The following is a 17,250-nucleotide window of genomic DNA, read 5'->3' on the forward strand; positions in this document are numbered from 1 at the left end:
GCATTGACTAATAAATTTAATAAATAGTTTATTTCTCTGTATTTAATGTAAAGGTTATCCCGATGAAAAGTTTCAACGTATAAAATTTATAGAAATCAATGCTTTTCAGAAATCTTTGCTACATTTTTTCCTTAAATCGTCTATATATATTTTTCATTTGTTAAGTATTTTTCGAATAAATAAAACTGCGACATCAATGGTTATTATTATTAATAGTAGATAGAGGAAATAAAAATCCAATAACGAATTTTTGCTGTTAATTGGGTAGGGAAGGATTTACAGCATGAAAACCCAATTAATTTGAATAATTAAACCAGAAATGGTATAAGGTGATTAATAGAAACTCCTTTAGTACTTCAAAAGCAATCAAACTGGTTCTGATATTCTAATTTTTGCATACTTTGTGATTTAAAAATGTGTATTTGTCATTTTAATTTCATTTAAGATATATTTCAAAGAGAAAGAACGATAGATAACTCATATGCGAATAAGGACGTTAATTTTTTAAATTTCCAATAAAATTATAATAGCCACTAAGGTAGATCATTTATTGGAGATAGAAAAGACATACAGAAGGAAAAATACACATGCTAATACCAACAAAAGATAATTCGACTCCTGTATGCCCTTTGCATTCAAAGTGTGGAATCCGCATGAAAAACTAAATAAGAAAAGAAATATGGGAAGCTACTAGCACATAGGTACTTAATTTACGTCTCACTAGAGCTGCACAATGGGCCATTGCGGCTGTCTGGGAAACATTCCAGAGGATGATCCGAAGACATGCCATCGAAATTTTGATCCTCTGCAGAAGGGATGGCTCTCCTGCTTTGGTAGCCCTACGATCAGCTCGCGAAGTCGAGCACTTTACAGTAGAACAGTTTAGCGAGGACCAATACCGCTCGTCCTGGGTTCCTACTCTGCCTGATCAAAGTGGTCACCCACCAGTTTAATGACCGCAGCCAGTGATGCTTGATTTCGGTGTTCTACTGGGAACTGTGTCTTTACGATCTGTCCACTGCGGGACTACTAGCACAAGTATTGTACAGAATGTAATGGAAATGGTTCCTTAGAGACCGCTAGCACAATATTCAAATATTTCGCTTTATGCGAATGTGATCTTGATTGGTCAAAAATATTTATCGACAAAAGACTTGCCAATCAGGTTCCTGCTCGCATTGTGATTAACTTGATTGTAACCGTTAAAGTGAAGTTAGGATCGAGCTTCCTTATCCCACGAAACTGGAAAAATTCTATGTAACGCATCTTTGGAATTGACCCTAAGTATTGTTGTTGTTGTTAATTTACGTCGCACTAGAGCTGCACAATGGGCTATTGGCGACGGTCTGGGAAACATCCCGGAGGATGATCCGAAGACATGCCATCACAATTTTGATCCTCTGCGGAGGGGATGGCACCCCCGCTTCGGTAGCCCGACGACCTGCGCACGAAGTCGAGCACTTTACGGTAGCACAGTTTAACGAGGACCAATACCGCACACCCTCGGTCCCTACGCAGACTGATCCAAGTGGTCACCCACCCGCACACTGACCATAGCCAGCGATGCTTGACTTCGGTGATCACCCTAAGTATTCAAAGTAGAAATTAATTTCCCTCTTTTCGTTAATGGAATAGCAGGGTTGGAAACACAGAGGCCGAGATTATTCATTAGACATATCATACTCTCAACAAGTGAGTGACTTTTTTCCCCTTTCGCATTTTCCCTTTTCCCTAAAATTTCGCGGTTCCCATTTTTGTATTATTTACTTTTATGATGAAATTTGAATGCGCGCGCTTACTTTGAGCAAAGTACTTTTGCTTTCAAGGGGTGGCAACCCGCCTTGAACCGTATTTGGCTTATTATCGCCCTTGGCCAAGTTATCGCCATTATCTCCCTGCTTCGGTGACAAAATAGCGCGTTTACACCTTCTACGTGAGGTGTTTACAGGTGGTGACATGAGCGATCATTATCAATTCACACACCTCTTGCTTTAGAAATTTTCATAGAAAATATTTAATATTGTGATGACGGATATTAATGAAGTAAATGAAGATGAAAATGTTGATGTTGCTGAGAGTAAGTTTTGTAGTTAAGTTTTCTACAATTATTAGCTAAAAATATATTTAAAAATTGATATGGTTTGAAAAGAAACCGTAATGTTGTAATTCATATAGGTGCAGATTAAATTGAAAACAGAATTTTGTGAATTTTTTTTTATCATAAAGTCTTCAAGAACATCGCTAGTTTGCGATTAAAAACATAATATCAGGCATTGGCGTCGTCATATTAAATTTATTGGGGGGGGGGGGATATTATTATATTCATCCTCATATATAATTTTAGCAGGGATCTGTCCAGACATTTTGTAAAAGGTCCTGTTTTAGTAAAATTGTGAAGAAAAAAACTATTCATAATTTGTGAATATAAAATAAGTGTTAAGTCATATTCTTTCAACCAGGGTCCTGCTTTTGTGAATTAGTACAAATAGGGTTCTGTTACTGCTAAAAACCTTTTCAAGAAGTTTTTAAATTGTAAATAGATACAAGATTCTGCTCAACAATTGCTGCTACTAAATTAGAGATGCAACATACAAATATTTGGTTTTTAGCCTATACTGCTCACCGCAGAATATTCATTTCGGATGAATAATTTAAACAAAATCACTCATATTTTTAATAATTGCAATTGACATATTTTAAATAACACAGCTTAGTAATGTATCACTTTTAATGTGTTACGCATTAAGTAAACTTAAACAATTCTTAAATTTATAATATTTTATTTAAAAAATTGCCAGAAATAAATTTTTATTTACATAATATTCTATTAATTAATTCTATGAATGAATATAAATTGATCTATTATTTATTCACAAAAAAAAATATGATTCAATATTAATGAGAATGTGCACACGATGTTTGTAAAAGTAGAAATATTTTCTTAGAATACAACATTAGGAATTTAAACTTAGGGATACTTAGTTTGTCTCGAACCATCTTTCTTCTCTCCCCCCCCCCCCGGGAAGGGTTTATTCTATTAACAAAACAATAATGAAGATAAACAAATTTATGAAGGGTTCGATTAAAAGATAAATTATTTTGTGAAGCTTCCATTTTTATGAAACGATAATTTGTGAAGGGTCCGTTAACGAACCCAAATTTCTTCTGAACAGACCCCTGTTTAGAATCATCTTTAAGAATTGAGTGTAAAAAAATATACAAATTAGGAATCGCAAACTACCATTTATGAGCAGGAAAAACTAGAAGAAAATCGGAAAAATCAATATTCGGATGAACAGAATTAAAACTAGTTTGATTGCTATTGTTGACTAGTTTGTATGACTAGTTTGAATGTACAAATTAGGAATCGCAAACTACCATTTATGAGCAGGAAAAACTAGAAGAAAATCGGAAAAATCAATATTCGGATGAACAGAATTAAAACTAGTTTGATTGCCGAATTTAGTTTGAAGTGTCTCAGATAAGTGTCTTTCAATTCCTGTGTGTTTTTTCATCTACTATACATACTTTTCTTATCTCGCCTTCTTAATTTAAGATTGGTCATGTTTTGATTTTCTTTTTCTCTCCTAAAGTGTTAATTTGTGATCCTTTTTTTTTTTACTTCATTTGTGACAAGAATTCTAGAAATTAAAATATAGTTTTATTTTGAAAAGAACTTTTTGTCTGTTAAAATTTATGATGAGAATGACATGATATTTATAAATGCATAATATTATGTCATGTAATCCTAAGTGAAAAAAACAATCACAAATGAGATCAATTTTTTGGAACAGATTTTAACATTTTAAATGGTAGTCGAATTTTTAAAGAAATATAAAAAAAAAAGGCCATTAAACGTTTTACTAAACAAAAAACAATTTTTTTACTGTGAATTTTAATTGATCTGGATTTCTGAGATGAAAGAGACATTAAAAATAATACTAGAAAAACTATCTTAAACATTAATTACAGTAGAGATAATCATGATTAAAATAAATATATTTATAAAACTCTAAATTGCGAAAAAAAAGGTGAAAAATTTAAGACTATTAGAGCAGTTTTTAAGTTAAGCTATTTTCTCATCTTGTTCCAGTTCAACTTATATGGTTTTAAAAATTGAAATTGTTGTGTTTAAAAGGGAAAATAAAATTATTCAGTTGATTGACTGAACTAGTATTCATATTTTGAAGAAATGATAAATTATAATAATTGTGGTGGGAATAATTTTTATGCACATTTTATTAAATATATTTACTTTATTATTTACAAGCCAAGAAACAGACAAGATGAGATATTTTGGTTTTCTTGGATCGCATGGTCCATTTTGGTAAGGATAAAAATTTCATATAAATGTATACAAAGAAATAAAAAAGACAACACAAAGAACTCTTATTTTCTTCCTCTATCAGCTGTATTTATAACTTCAGTATTAAAATTTTAAAAATTAATACTTTTGACTCAGAAAAAAATATTTGTTGAAAATATCAAATTATGAAAATGTTAATTAGCACAAAATAATTACTTTAAAAATCCCATATTATTTTGATAAAACAAAATAAATTACATGAAGTATGCATAAAAGGCTCATACAGTAAATTAAGTTTAACAAATTATATGGTGCATTTGTTTGTGTATTTTATTTTTTACTGATTTTAATTCTATAGTGTAACTTTTAATTATGTAGTGTAACGTCCCATATCCGAACGTCCCTTTTCCGGAAGGGTGGATTTCTGGAACACTTTTTAACAATCAAAATAAACAAACTCCTGTTCATCTTCCCCTCTCTAAGAAGAAAAAAAAAGAAGTCTTTTGACACGTTTTTTCCTTTTCTAGCTTCTAGTGATTTATGCATTGAACCCATAAATCAACAGAAAGGGGAAAGGAAGAGCTACCAAGACTGTGGAGTGACCCTTAGTGATGCTCCTCCTCTGGAATGCAGGAAAGGAGGGAGATTTGTTTTCAAAAGAGCACAACTGAGTCCCCTCTCCCCTTCTTTCCTATGCAGCTGGCTAGTAGAAAAGGCATTTCCTGGAACCTTTTTATTGGTGTTAGGGAAGGAAGAAATACTGGGAAAAGGGGTAAAAATGCAGCAAACGTTACTGCGGAGGGGGAGTCACTTTCAGTCACAGGAGAAAAAGTAAAGAGAACCCAGTCAGCATACGAATGGCCATCAGCATGCAAGTAGGGGTGCGGGGTCACTGTTTTTAGTGATTTCGGCTCCGGTCGGCGAGAGAAAGGGAATATCTTTCTTCAGTCTATTTTGTTAGTCCTAGAGTGAAGCAAGCTACCCTCCCTAAAATGTTCCATTCTTGTTTCCATAGGACCAGATGGCCTTTGACTTTGTGACGGGAGGAGTTCTTAGCTTAGACAAACTATAGAAGTTTTTCCGTGGAAGTGGCTACGAGTTATAACTTTCGAGTTGGTCCCTTTCTGTAATGTTTATTTTTAGTTTTTTGAAGGCCACTGCCCGGAAATTGTCAAGACTTGGCGATTATTCTGCCATAGATCACGATTTAGAAATCCCCCCCCTGGATCTATGATTATTAAGAGTTTCCAAAGTGAATTAAATAAAACAAAGTGAGCCCTTAAAATAAGAATGAATGAGAAAAATTAATTTTATCTTAAAACTGGCATTGAATATCTGGCTCAATTCTGAGTTTATGACTATTTATAATCACCTCCATAGTCTTGTAATTTTAAACCTAACCATGAAGACAAAGTAATATATTCAAACATTGGGACAAACAAGCCTTTGCGGAGGACTGTTTGATGAAACTAATCTCCACTTGTGCATGCATGGCAATGCTTTTATTTTCGTAACGAAGTAAAAAGTGCATACTTTAACTTGTATTTGGTTACATTTAAATTGAGTCCTTTGACTTGTTTTTTTCGTCGCTTTTTGGGATAAAGTTGAAGTATTTCTTATTTAAAGGTGTTTAAAATGTTTACTTTTTTCTGAAATATTATACAAATTTTCCTAGAAACTTTTTTTCAAAGATTTTGAAACTCTTATTTTTGTTAAGCTTATAAATTTAATGTATTATATATTCTGTAACATCTAACTTCTTTTCCCAAACACCTTTAAGGATTACCATTTCTTTAAAGGGAGAGGAATTCTTTTTTTGAACACTTAATGATTTCTTTTAAAAAGTTCTGAATGAAAGAGTATTCCAGTAGTATTAGAACAAGCTACTTCTTAAGTATTGGAATCTATTTTCTAAGAATCAATTGTGACTTATGGCATGAATACCTGTGGTGTTGAAGGGAATTGTTCAGCTCTTAAGGTTCTAAGAAAAGTTTGAGATTTGAAAAAAATGTGCATTTATGCACTGTAAACTAAGTGTAATGTATGTATACTATTTTCAGAAATATAGTTCATCCTTCCTTTAAGTATTTGAAGTCTATAATTATTCTTACATCGGTGTACTGGCTTCTTTGACGCCTTGCCCTGTATGAATTTTCTAGGTGTGTGTATGAGTTTCAGCAGCTTGCTTCTGCATGCACTCTTACGCTCTTCCTGAAAATATTTCTTAGCCGGTAAGCAATGGATAGGGAAAGCGAACTATTGATAGCCTTGCAAATTTGGTGTCAACTCACATTCCATTGATATATACATATATAATCTGGATCTGTCTTATATATACAAGCATATATTTAATATCAAATCAAAAACACTTGCAAAATGAGAATGAAAGAAAATATGACAAGTACAATTAATATGTAAATTTATCTTTAAATTATTTTTAAATGTTCGAAATAAACATAAAAATATAGAAATAAAAAGTTCAGAAAAATAAGAGAAAACACCCTTTTTTCAGAGCTTAAAAACTTAAACTTCTCCTCCTGAATCAATTTAGTATTTCTCTCTCTTCCAGTGATTTTTCAAACTTGTGATTTTAGACTTGCCGTTCTTTCCTGAACCTTGTTCTTTTAAATTTGTAGTCTGGCAAAATACAAAACACAAGGAAAAAACATACTAATGTAATTATTAATGTGTATTACCAAAACAATATAATTACTATATTTATACCAAATAAATCTTACTATATTTATACCAAAATGATTTAACTATATTTATATACCAAAATAATCTAACTGTATTTATACCAAAATAATCTTACTATATTTATACCAGATTAATGCAGTGTCTAGCATAGATTTTTACGTATTAAGACTTAAACGTAGTGGTTCACAGGACTGATTTCAAATATGTTAGTTAATTTGAGCAGACAATATTTTAAGTTATATAATCAGACACAAAAACACATTTTCTCTGAATAAGCATTCCTTTTTTTTTCTTTCCCTGACTGATTGTGATCCTTTACCCTCAAAATATAGAGTTAGCAGCAATCTGAAAAATATAGTCCCAGTAGTTTGATCAGGAGTGTAGTCTTAAGTTAAGACTTCTTAATTTTAATTTTATTTTTTTGTGTATTGTACCATATCTAAAAAACTTTTTAAGTTAATCAAAAAATTTTATGCGTTTAATTATAAATTTTGTTCATCCAATGATAATTCCATACAAAAATAATTTTTAATAATGAATTTTTCTATTTTATTTAAAAACAGTCAAAAAAAATTTTTTTAATTATTAGGTATTTCATGCGAGAAATATCTTTACATCATTTTAAAGTATGTATTATGAAAAGGCAGTATTTCAACAAAATATGTCAAATAGTTCCTGAGAAATTTAATTTGAAAAAAAGTTGTTTATTTAAAATTGAACTTCGCAGGAACTATTCAACAAATTTTGTTCAAATTTTTTTATTTTTCCTTTTAAAATTACATTCCTTATAATGATGTAAAAATTTTTATACCTTACCATTAAATTTTTTTTCGACTGCTATTAAATGAAATAATAAACTATTGGGACCATTTTCCCCAGTTTTTGGCTACCCACACAATTCTTGCTAGTGTTTTTGCATTGTAATTAGTGGTTTAACTCAGTTAGAGAAATAATTCTCCTTGCCTAAATTAAATTAAAAGTCTGCAGCTAAATGAATAATTTTTTTCATGATTTAAAATCTGACTTCTTAGTCTTTTTAGATGTTGAAATACTTGGAAAATCTGTACAAATATTTCTTCCTTATAAGCAATATTTCTATATTATTTCAAGAAGTAACAACTTGTAATATAAAGACCAAAATCAATTTTCTTTTAACAAATGTTTTGTTATTGTTTAAATATTTAAAATTTCATTTATTAATAGGATAATATTATATAAACTGTGCAAATTATATTCTTCTTGTTTTAAATATATTCTATCTTTTTAGAACAATATAGTTCAGCAAACTCTGAAAAATGCTGGCGAAATCTTGTTGGATTCTGGTAAGTTTAAATACATACATTTAAATCTACTTTTTAAATTTGATTTGTCATATTTATATTTATATTTGCTTTGTTTTTGAATTTTAATCTACATTCATTAAACTTATTGGCTGAATTGTCTGAACGAAGTTTAACTTTAAACTAAACCTGTTCTAAACCGCGAAGTTAAACCAAGCTGCATTGCAGAAACGAAGTTTAAGGAAAAACGCAGTTCTAAGGATCTAGTTCAGCCTTGGCTAGGTTAAACCTAGTCTGAGGTAGGTTTAAACCAGGCAGGCGAGTTTTAAACCTCTATCGTCTGCTTACAATCGGAGAACGACAATTTCGCTTTTGTAGAGTTCTGTATTGTTTTATCAGTTTTAAAATATAAATACGTGCATATTATTGAGAAATCATAATATAATTTTGTGTGAATATCGTATATTTTTTTCTGTATCTTTTAAAGTGTTTATAAAATCTTATGAAAGAATGCATCTTTTGGATCTCCGAGATTTGTTCTGAATTGACAGTATACTATTCAGTAATTTTTGTTTTCTTGAAAATAATCATTGCGATAATTAAAATTAAATATCTCACTTGCTGAATGGGCCTTTCTTTTTGAGTGATTGTGCATATTATATTCAACCACTCAGGAGATAGACCTTTTCGGAATAATAAAATGCGAGGGATACGAAATGACAAATTTAAGGATTAAATAAAGTAAGAATTTTTTTTTTTTTTTATTAAAGATCATGAATGTTTGAATAAACCAATTACTGATCTTATAATAGTGCTGTTGTTAATAAAAAGTATTGGATTCTTTGCATGTTGACAATAATTATTACTATTTACTTTATTTGATAGTTTCAAACATTGATGATATTTTTATTCGAGAATAACAACTTCATGCCTTGAATAAAAGTTACTGTGCATGCTATAATTCTCATTTTTATAAATTTTAACAACATTAATGCTAGTTACAAGGGGTGGAAGTTAAAAAAAAAACTGTGTTTTTAAGACTTAGAAGAAAAAAATTTCACAACTACTTTTCACTTTATTTTGTTAATGATGATGAAGTTTTAGTGTGAATTGGTCAAAACATTTCTTATTTCAACGAAATTATACGAAAAATATAAGCGAAAATTAATTTGTTAAGGACTATATTTGTGTTTTTGTAACACTAAGTGCAAAGATATTTACTTAAATAGACTAACTTAATAGAATTTTCTTAAATTTTTATTTGCATGTCTCTAGCACACCTTAAATAGACTAGATGAAAAATAATTTTTCATTAGCGCAATATGAGATGCAATAATTTTTCATTCATACCATAACAAAATTTTTCATCTAGGCAAAATAACTTCATTCCATGAAATTAAAAATTAAACAACCTAATATTATTATTCGTGTTGGTTTATGTTACAGTAAAAATATTATTCATACAAAAAATTTTTATTGAGCAAAAAATGCTTATATTTTATTGTTTAATAATTAAAAACTGTAATGCAATTTTAAAAATAAAAAAGTAAGTTAAAAAAAATCTGTTATATAAATAGTATGTATATAATATATAACATCTTAAATGTTATGAAAAATTACAGATATCAGCATGGTGAAATTTAGTAGTAAATCAAGTTTGTAAAACCTGAGAAAAAGTTTAAGAAGTTATTAAGCATGTGAGTAATTAAAAGTGTTGTTTGAAAAAAAGAAACTTTTTAAGTTCGCAAAAGCTTACTTCATTCATTTTTTAAATACATACAAATGATTTTCCTCTCTTATTATAGTAGTTTCCAACTATGCTTTTAAATAAATTTTCTAGAATGTGCATGCCCTTGAATTGCAAGAATAATATCTTATGCAATAGAATTTTTCTTTAAGACAAATTTAGACTCTTAAGCTTATTTTTTCATCTCTATTAGTCCTGCAGTGGACTGATCATAAGACACAGTTACCAGTAGAACACTGAAGTCAAGCACCACTGACTGCAGTCAGTAAGTGGGTGAGTAACCACTTTGATCAGCCTGTGTATTGACTGAGGGTGTGCTGTATCGGTCCTCATAAAACTGTTTTACCGCGAAGTGCTAGACTTCGCATGCAGGACGTCGGGCTACAAAATCAGGGGAGCCATCCCCTTTGCAGAGGATCAAAATTGCGATGGCATGTCTTCGAATCACCCAAGTAAATAAAGCAACCTGACACAGTACTTTTCACTGATTGGTGATTGAAGATTGCTGATTCGCTATTCAGTTAATAAGAAGGTATTTCTTAAGCAATCTTCTTTTCTGTTTTTCCCTTTTTATGTTTGTCATACTCTTTTCGGTAGGTTCGTTACTTAGACACCAGAGGGCAAATATGTAGTTAATAGTATATCATGAATAAGTTTTAATTAATTGTTTGAATGTTTTTGAGATGAATAAATTTTGATTTATATTTTAAACTTAGTCTTCAATCTTAGTTATGTTTTCTACTACTCTGCTCTTTTCTTGCTAATGGGAAACAATCGCATCATTTCGCTGGGTACAACTCAGCCTCCATACACTCTCAATCTATCTCCCAGTGACTACCACTTGTTTCTGCATTTGAAGAAACATCTGGCCTGTGAGCGCCATGACAACGACAATGATGTCAAAATGGCCATATTGCAGTGGCTAACAAATCAGGCTACAGACTTCTATAGCGATGGTATGCAAAAGGTCAATGTACAATATTACTATATGATAAGTGCCTCAGTATTGATGGCAATTATGTAGAAAAGTAGATAAAAGAACACACTTTCATATGAAGAGAAATTGCTAAAAAAATCTGTTTTTTTATTATGTCAAAATGGTATTTACTTAAAAAACATGCCTCGTGTATATATATATTTGTATATACATAGATAATTAATGTTTATTTAAGATTGTATTTTATATTTATGATCTATTGTATCCAGATGATCATTCATTTAGTTACTTTGAATTTTTCTCTGTTTTTAGGTTGTTAGGCTTATGTAATAATTATCCCTATGTTATTATGTTGAGTGCTGCTTTTGATCTTCTTCATTCAGATTATCATGAAGTAAATATTTTTTTACTTTTTTTGTTAAGTCAGCAATAATATGTTGGAAAAATTGGTTCATATAAATATGTCTGCATTGCTGGTATAAAGTTTTCTTATCTAGCTGTATGGTTCAGTGCTATGTACATATTTCATTAGTTCTAACTTTAGTTTCAGCTTGTTTACTACTACTTCCATGCATGTCTCACTCTACAAGATAGCATTAAAATAAGATCTTATTTAATTCCTGATACAATATTCCACAACTCTGAATTGTATATGTTCACAAAACTTCATCAAATGCCTTTTATGCATTCTCTAGACAGGGAAAACTTGTACTACTTAGTTTAACTAATGTAGAGTAAAATTAATATATATATATATATATATATATATTAAATGAACCTAATTCCAAAAAAATTTTATTATATTGATCATCAAGAATATTTTATGTCATTATATCAAGATTTAAATTTTGCTCTCTTTTAGTAAGATTCATATGCAAATTACCATTACTATGGAATTTTTTGCATGGAATTTTTTACTAAAATATCTCCGAGTTTTAAAGAACTGTGTTATTCTTGTAAGTTAAGTTAATCTGAAATTTATTAATTATCAAAAAAATGTTTATAATTTGTATTTATTTTTTTGAAGTAAAAAATTTTAGAAACAAATTTCAGTGCGCGAAATAATGGAAAATGAGTGCACTGAATAACTTATAATCTAATGATTGCATTATTAAGACTCTGATCTTTATGATGCAAGAGACAAATTTCAAATATGCAAATTATTTAGTGTAAATGATATTTTAAGTTAAGAAATCAGACACCAAAACAAACTTTCTCCAAATTAAAATTTTTTTTTTTAGACAGATTTGCATTTTTGACTTTCAAAATATGTTGAGAGGGGCATCTACAATTTGGAAAATATGGTCTCAAGAGTTTAAGCAGGAGAGTAATCAGAAGTTTGGACCCCTTAATTTGAATTTCATTTTTTGTATATTTTAGTATGTCACCAAAAGTTAAGACAATTGAAACATATTTTGCATATCCTTATAAAATTCATTTATACACCTTCTAAAAAATAATTTTTAAAAGTTATTTATTATTTTTATTAAGTTATTTGGTAATGGTTAGAAAAAATTGAATTGTAAGGTTAAAAAAATTAAATCAATTTAAACAAGACAATTTTAAATGACAAATTTTTATGAAATATGTTGAATAGTTCTCGAGAAATCAAATTTTAATACAACTATTTTATTATTAGATTACTCCAAATCTATCCTTCCAATTTCATTCAGATTTTGTAATTTAAAATGATAAAATTTGTTTACATAATAATCAAAATTTTTTTGACTGTTATTAAATAAATTAATAATAAATAACTTTGAAAAATATTTTTTTATAGAATTATCTTCAGATAAATGTAATTTGCAATTGTGCACAAAAATATTTTGATTCACTGAGTAATTTTTGAAGATGCAGTGAAATATGCAAAAAGTTAACATTAAGGGGTCAAAAATTTTCAATTGCTCTCCTGACCAAAATTAGGGGACCGTATTTTCCTGATTACAGCTACCCCCTATTTTGAAAGTCAGAATTCCCGATATGGTGAAAAATATATATACAGTCAAACATTGTTAAGGTGAATATGCTTAGCGGGAATGTCTTTTAGCGTGAACTAATTTTTGATTTCCAGTCAAATTGTATGCAAATATAATGCCTTAAAGTACTTTTAACGTGAACATGCTTAATGTGAAATATCTTTTAACATGAACAGAAAATTTATTTCCCCTCTGACAGGTAAGGAAACTGATCATTCACAATTCTATATCTACAAGAGTAGGTATTTCAATGCTTTGTTCTAGTGTTGATAATTTTCCAATTACAGCAGTCAAATGATAGAGTTGTATTAATTGAATATGTTGAGAGGAGGGGGGGTATTACATGAAACAAGATAAGCCTTTTTGTACTCAGAGTATGAATTCCAATTTATATTCCAATCTAATATGAAGAGTTTTTGTTTGCCTCATGGGGGTGCCTGTAAAGAAGTATGGTTTCATGAGAAATGACTATCCGTCTAGATCCTTGATTGTTCTGATTATTTTTTTTTGTAATCCTTCTCTCTAATTGACGTAATAAATCATTTTACTTTTTGAATTTCATCTTGTAATATATTTTTCTTTCATTATAAGTTTATAACCTTAGCTTTATTTTATTTTTGAAGTAACTAGTTATATATTATTTTGAGAATATGTGTATCAGTTAATTTATGTATACATATTTATGCTTAGAAAATGCAAATATAGATAATAGAGAATGTCTGTGAATTGTATGATTTTCATAAAGAAAAAAAAATTCTGAACTCATGACATGAATTACTTTTAAGGTCAAAAAATTTTCTTTCTTTTATTTTGAGTTGACATTAGCAAGATTTGTATTTATTCAGAGAAAGTACATTGTGTCTGTTTTTGTTAATTAAGCTATTGTTTGCACAAATTAATTAACATTCTTAAGGTGAAGCCCGTAAGCTATTAAAAGGAAGTTTTAGTCGCTAAAAATCTGATAATTAGATCAAAAGTTATCAAACGTTAATTTTTTTTTTGTGCGGTACTATAGTTATTTAATAATTAACAATGTTCTGCTATGTAATATTTTTTCAAATAATGCATTTAGATTTCTATTTATCTACTTTAAAAGTAATGAATCTTTATTGTTATTAATATCAGTAACAATTTATTAAAAACTTAAACATTATTTTTCTTTTTATGCTCCTCATAGGATCCGAATCCATCAAACTCAAGTTGTCCACGGAACGATTCTATGTGCAACTCAGTTTCTACTGGTGTAAGTTTATAAATTTCATAATTTTCAAGCTTTTATTTCTGTATATTTAATTAACTATCTTGAAAAAAAGGTCAGAGTAACTTTTTCATATTTTAGTTTTCGAATTTTATTGGTTCTCCTGTTCTTTTTTTTTTTTTTTTTTTTAAATATATATATATAATGTTTAAATATAACATTTAAAATGTGTGAAAAATCATCAAGTTTGTATTACAATTAACTGTTGCATTCTAATAATGCTTATTACATGATAAAAAAAGGATCCATCCTGTTTTAAATTTGAAAAGGTAAATAATTATTGTTTATTATTAAATATTATTTGAAAAGGTTTGTGGAAAAAGGTTCTAAGCAAGATTCATCAAAATGGGTTCAGCCCTGAAAGACCTGTGGGGTTTTTCAGATTGAACCCACTTGAAGAAAACAATTTTTATCATTGAAGCCAATTGAGTTTTTTTCTCACATTATACAAAACTATTCAAAGCAAAAATCATTAATCTGGTTTTTGCAAACAAAACTTAAAATAAATGTATTAAATAATACAGGGATGTGATTCATCCACGGATTTTTCCGCTTTATAGTGGATTTTTGCTTTTGTCTCTCGAATTTCAGCCTTTTTATAAAAAACTCCGATTCTCTAAAAGTTTCGGGTTTTTTTATAAAAAATATCCCGCTTTTTTTCCCCCTTTGAAAATTCAGTCATTGAAATAAAATAATTATATTTATTTACAATTTTCAAAGATAAACAGAAAATTCAAACTACATCCTAGCTGCTAACCCATCCGCATTTTTACTTCTTTTAGTTATTTTCTCTGATTTTACGCACAGAAAAAAATATTTTCCGTATTTTTATCCATTTGACGGATTGCTCGTATTTTCGTAATTCTGACGCCGCTGCTTCCTGTTTTCAGGCATTAAGGCAAACGGAAAAAAAAGAGGTGGATTTTGTGGTGAAAATATTTATTTGCTCATTCAATTAGTCTTGTAAATTTTTAGTTATTATGTCTAATCAGAAACAGTACAAACAAGCCTTTTAGCAATACCAAGTCCATGGTCTGCAAATATCTCGATTCTTAATCACGCGATTTTAATATCAATCATCGATTTTTGTATTTACCTGATTTAAAAGTTGCACATTGCGATTATTATTTACGCTATTTAAATATCGTACATTCTGATTCTTATTTACGAGATTTAAAAATCCAATATCACATTTTGTATTTATGCATTTTTAAAATCGTGATTTTATTATCAAACATCGATTTTCGTATTTACCTGTTTTAAAAGTTGAACATTGTGATCCTTATTCAGGCGATTTAACCCTTTGAGGCACACGAACATAAATTTTCATATTTTTTTAAAATTGAGAAACTAATTATGATGCTTAGGATCTAAGAATGGGAAAATGACATTTAAAAAAAATTCTGATTCATTGCACCACACAGGGGGTGGTGGTTTCGGTGGTTAACCAGTGTCCACATAGAACATTTTCATGTGAAAAAAAAATATTATCTTTTTTAACTTTTTTTACAATAAATTTTCACTTTTCAGAAATCAAACAATAAACTTAAAGTACTAAAACTATTTATATAATTTTAAAGACCAAAAAAGGCTTTAACAAATATAATATAATACAAAAATAGTATATAATAAAATATATATTAGTGAAAAATAAAACGCATGAATTTCAAACACAAAAAATATTCTAAGTAAAATATAATATATATTATACAATATCAGGATAAAATAAATAGTACAGAAATATATAATAATAAAAATAAAATGTATAATAATAAAAATAAAATATGAAATAAAATGAATTGATTATCATTGAATTGAAATTGATTATCTTAATTGAAAATCAACAATATAAATAAATAATAATAATAATAAAAAATTTAAATTCTTAATTTTTAAGACAAATAAAATGCAGAAAAATTTTAATAGTAGAAAATAGATATTATAGCATCAACTAAATACGACTGTTCGCTTATTCAAAAAGAACTCAAATGAGCAGAATTAACTTGTTTCAGATAAGAAATTTGAAGTAATAGACTTTATTTTCAATAGAAATAGATAAGAGACACATTGCTCCCCATTTATAAGCCCCATGAAGAAAAAACCCAAATAAATTTTTACCCACTTCACTATCTGAGTGAAGGAAGGGGGAAAAAGTATAAAGACTCGTGTTGGTGGATATAATGTTCTAGGGGCACAGTGGCTTCACTCTGAAACCAAAAAATATAAAGGTAAAAATTAAATACTTTTCTGAGGAATCTTTATTGGGAAAAATTTGTGTGTCAAAAGAAGCTCATAAACAACAAATCTGAGTGATATGCTTCAAACTTTTTTTGTATTTTATTGAGTAAAAAAAAAAAACTTGTAGTAATGAAAAAGGGCCTTGAAAACTTTTTATTTTTTTCAAAGGAAGATATAATCTAAGTGTAGTGCTGCTATCTGGTGATGTTTAGTAAAGTTAAAATAATACTTTAATATTATTGGTTTCGGAGATTGACCTTTGTGCCGCTAGGAATAATTTTTTAAAAAGTGCGGTTTCGCTGTCGTACCACTGTGCTTCAAAGGGTTAAATATCGTATATTGTATTCTGATTTACGAGATTTAAAAATCCAATATCACAATTTGTATTTACTCCCTTTTAAAACCCTATGTAGTGATTCATATTAACGCGAGCTTAAAATCCTATGTCGTGATTCGTTTATATATATATATATATATTCATTCTTGGAGTTCCTATTTTTTACTTTCTGACTACTCTCATCCCTGACTATACAGCGAATTTTTACATGAATACAAAATTGTGGGCCACATGACAGAAATATCATAGTGTAAGGAAGAAGAAGGAACATATTATATACCACATTTAGGAGTTTATCGCACTGGTAAAAGTACTACAAAGCTTCGTGTAGAGTTTAATACGTTCTCACAGACAACCTTGGAGGATTCTCTAAATTCCTTGCAGTATAACAATGGGGTTATACAGGACAGTTTATTTAAAATAATGACTATTTCATAAACATATTAATGCGTTTGCAGCAGTCATTAGGCA

At 29.0% G+C, this 17,250-nt stretch overlaps 1 protein-coding gene across 2 annotated transcripts in view; it reads left to right on the forward strand.

The window, feature by feature from the left end:
* Positions 1-1,848: 1,848 nt before the first annotated feature.
* Cln3 (CLN3 lysosomal/endosomal transmembrane protein, battenin) overlaps positions 1,849-17,250 on the forward strand; it is a 76,920-nt gene continuing 61,518 nt past the window's right edge. Inside the window, exons 1-4 of one of the 2 annotated variants that reach the window (XM_016054981.3) lie at positions 1,849-2,077; positions 8,274-8,328; positions 11,283-11,364; positions 14,124-14,189. In XM_016054981.3, coding sequence (XP_015910467.1) covers positions 2,026-2,077; positions 8,274-8,328; positions 11,283-11,364; positions 14,124-14,189 — 255 coding nt within the window. In that variant the 5' untranslated portion in view covers positions 1,849-2,025. The remainder of the gene's footprint in view (positions 2,078-8,273; positions 8,329-11,282; positions 11,365-14,123; positions 14,190-17,250) is intronic. The other variant, XM_016054982.3, reaches the window with a different exon arrangement.

This window comes from Parasteatoda tepidariorum, chromosome 11 (genome assembly GCF_982258835.1).
Source record: "Parasteatoda tepidariorum strain Cologne lab strain chromosome 11, Ptep-v5.0, whole genome shotgun sequence".
NCBI classification, from domain to species: Eukaryota; Metazoa; Arthropoda; class Arachnida; order Araneae; family Theridiidae; genus Parasteatoda; species Parasteatoda tepidariorum.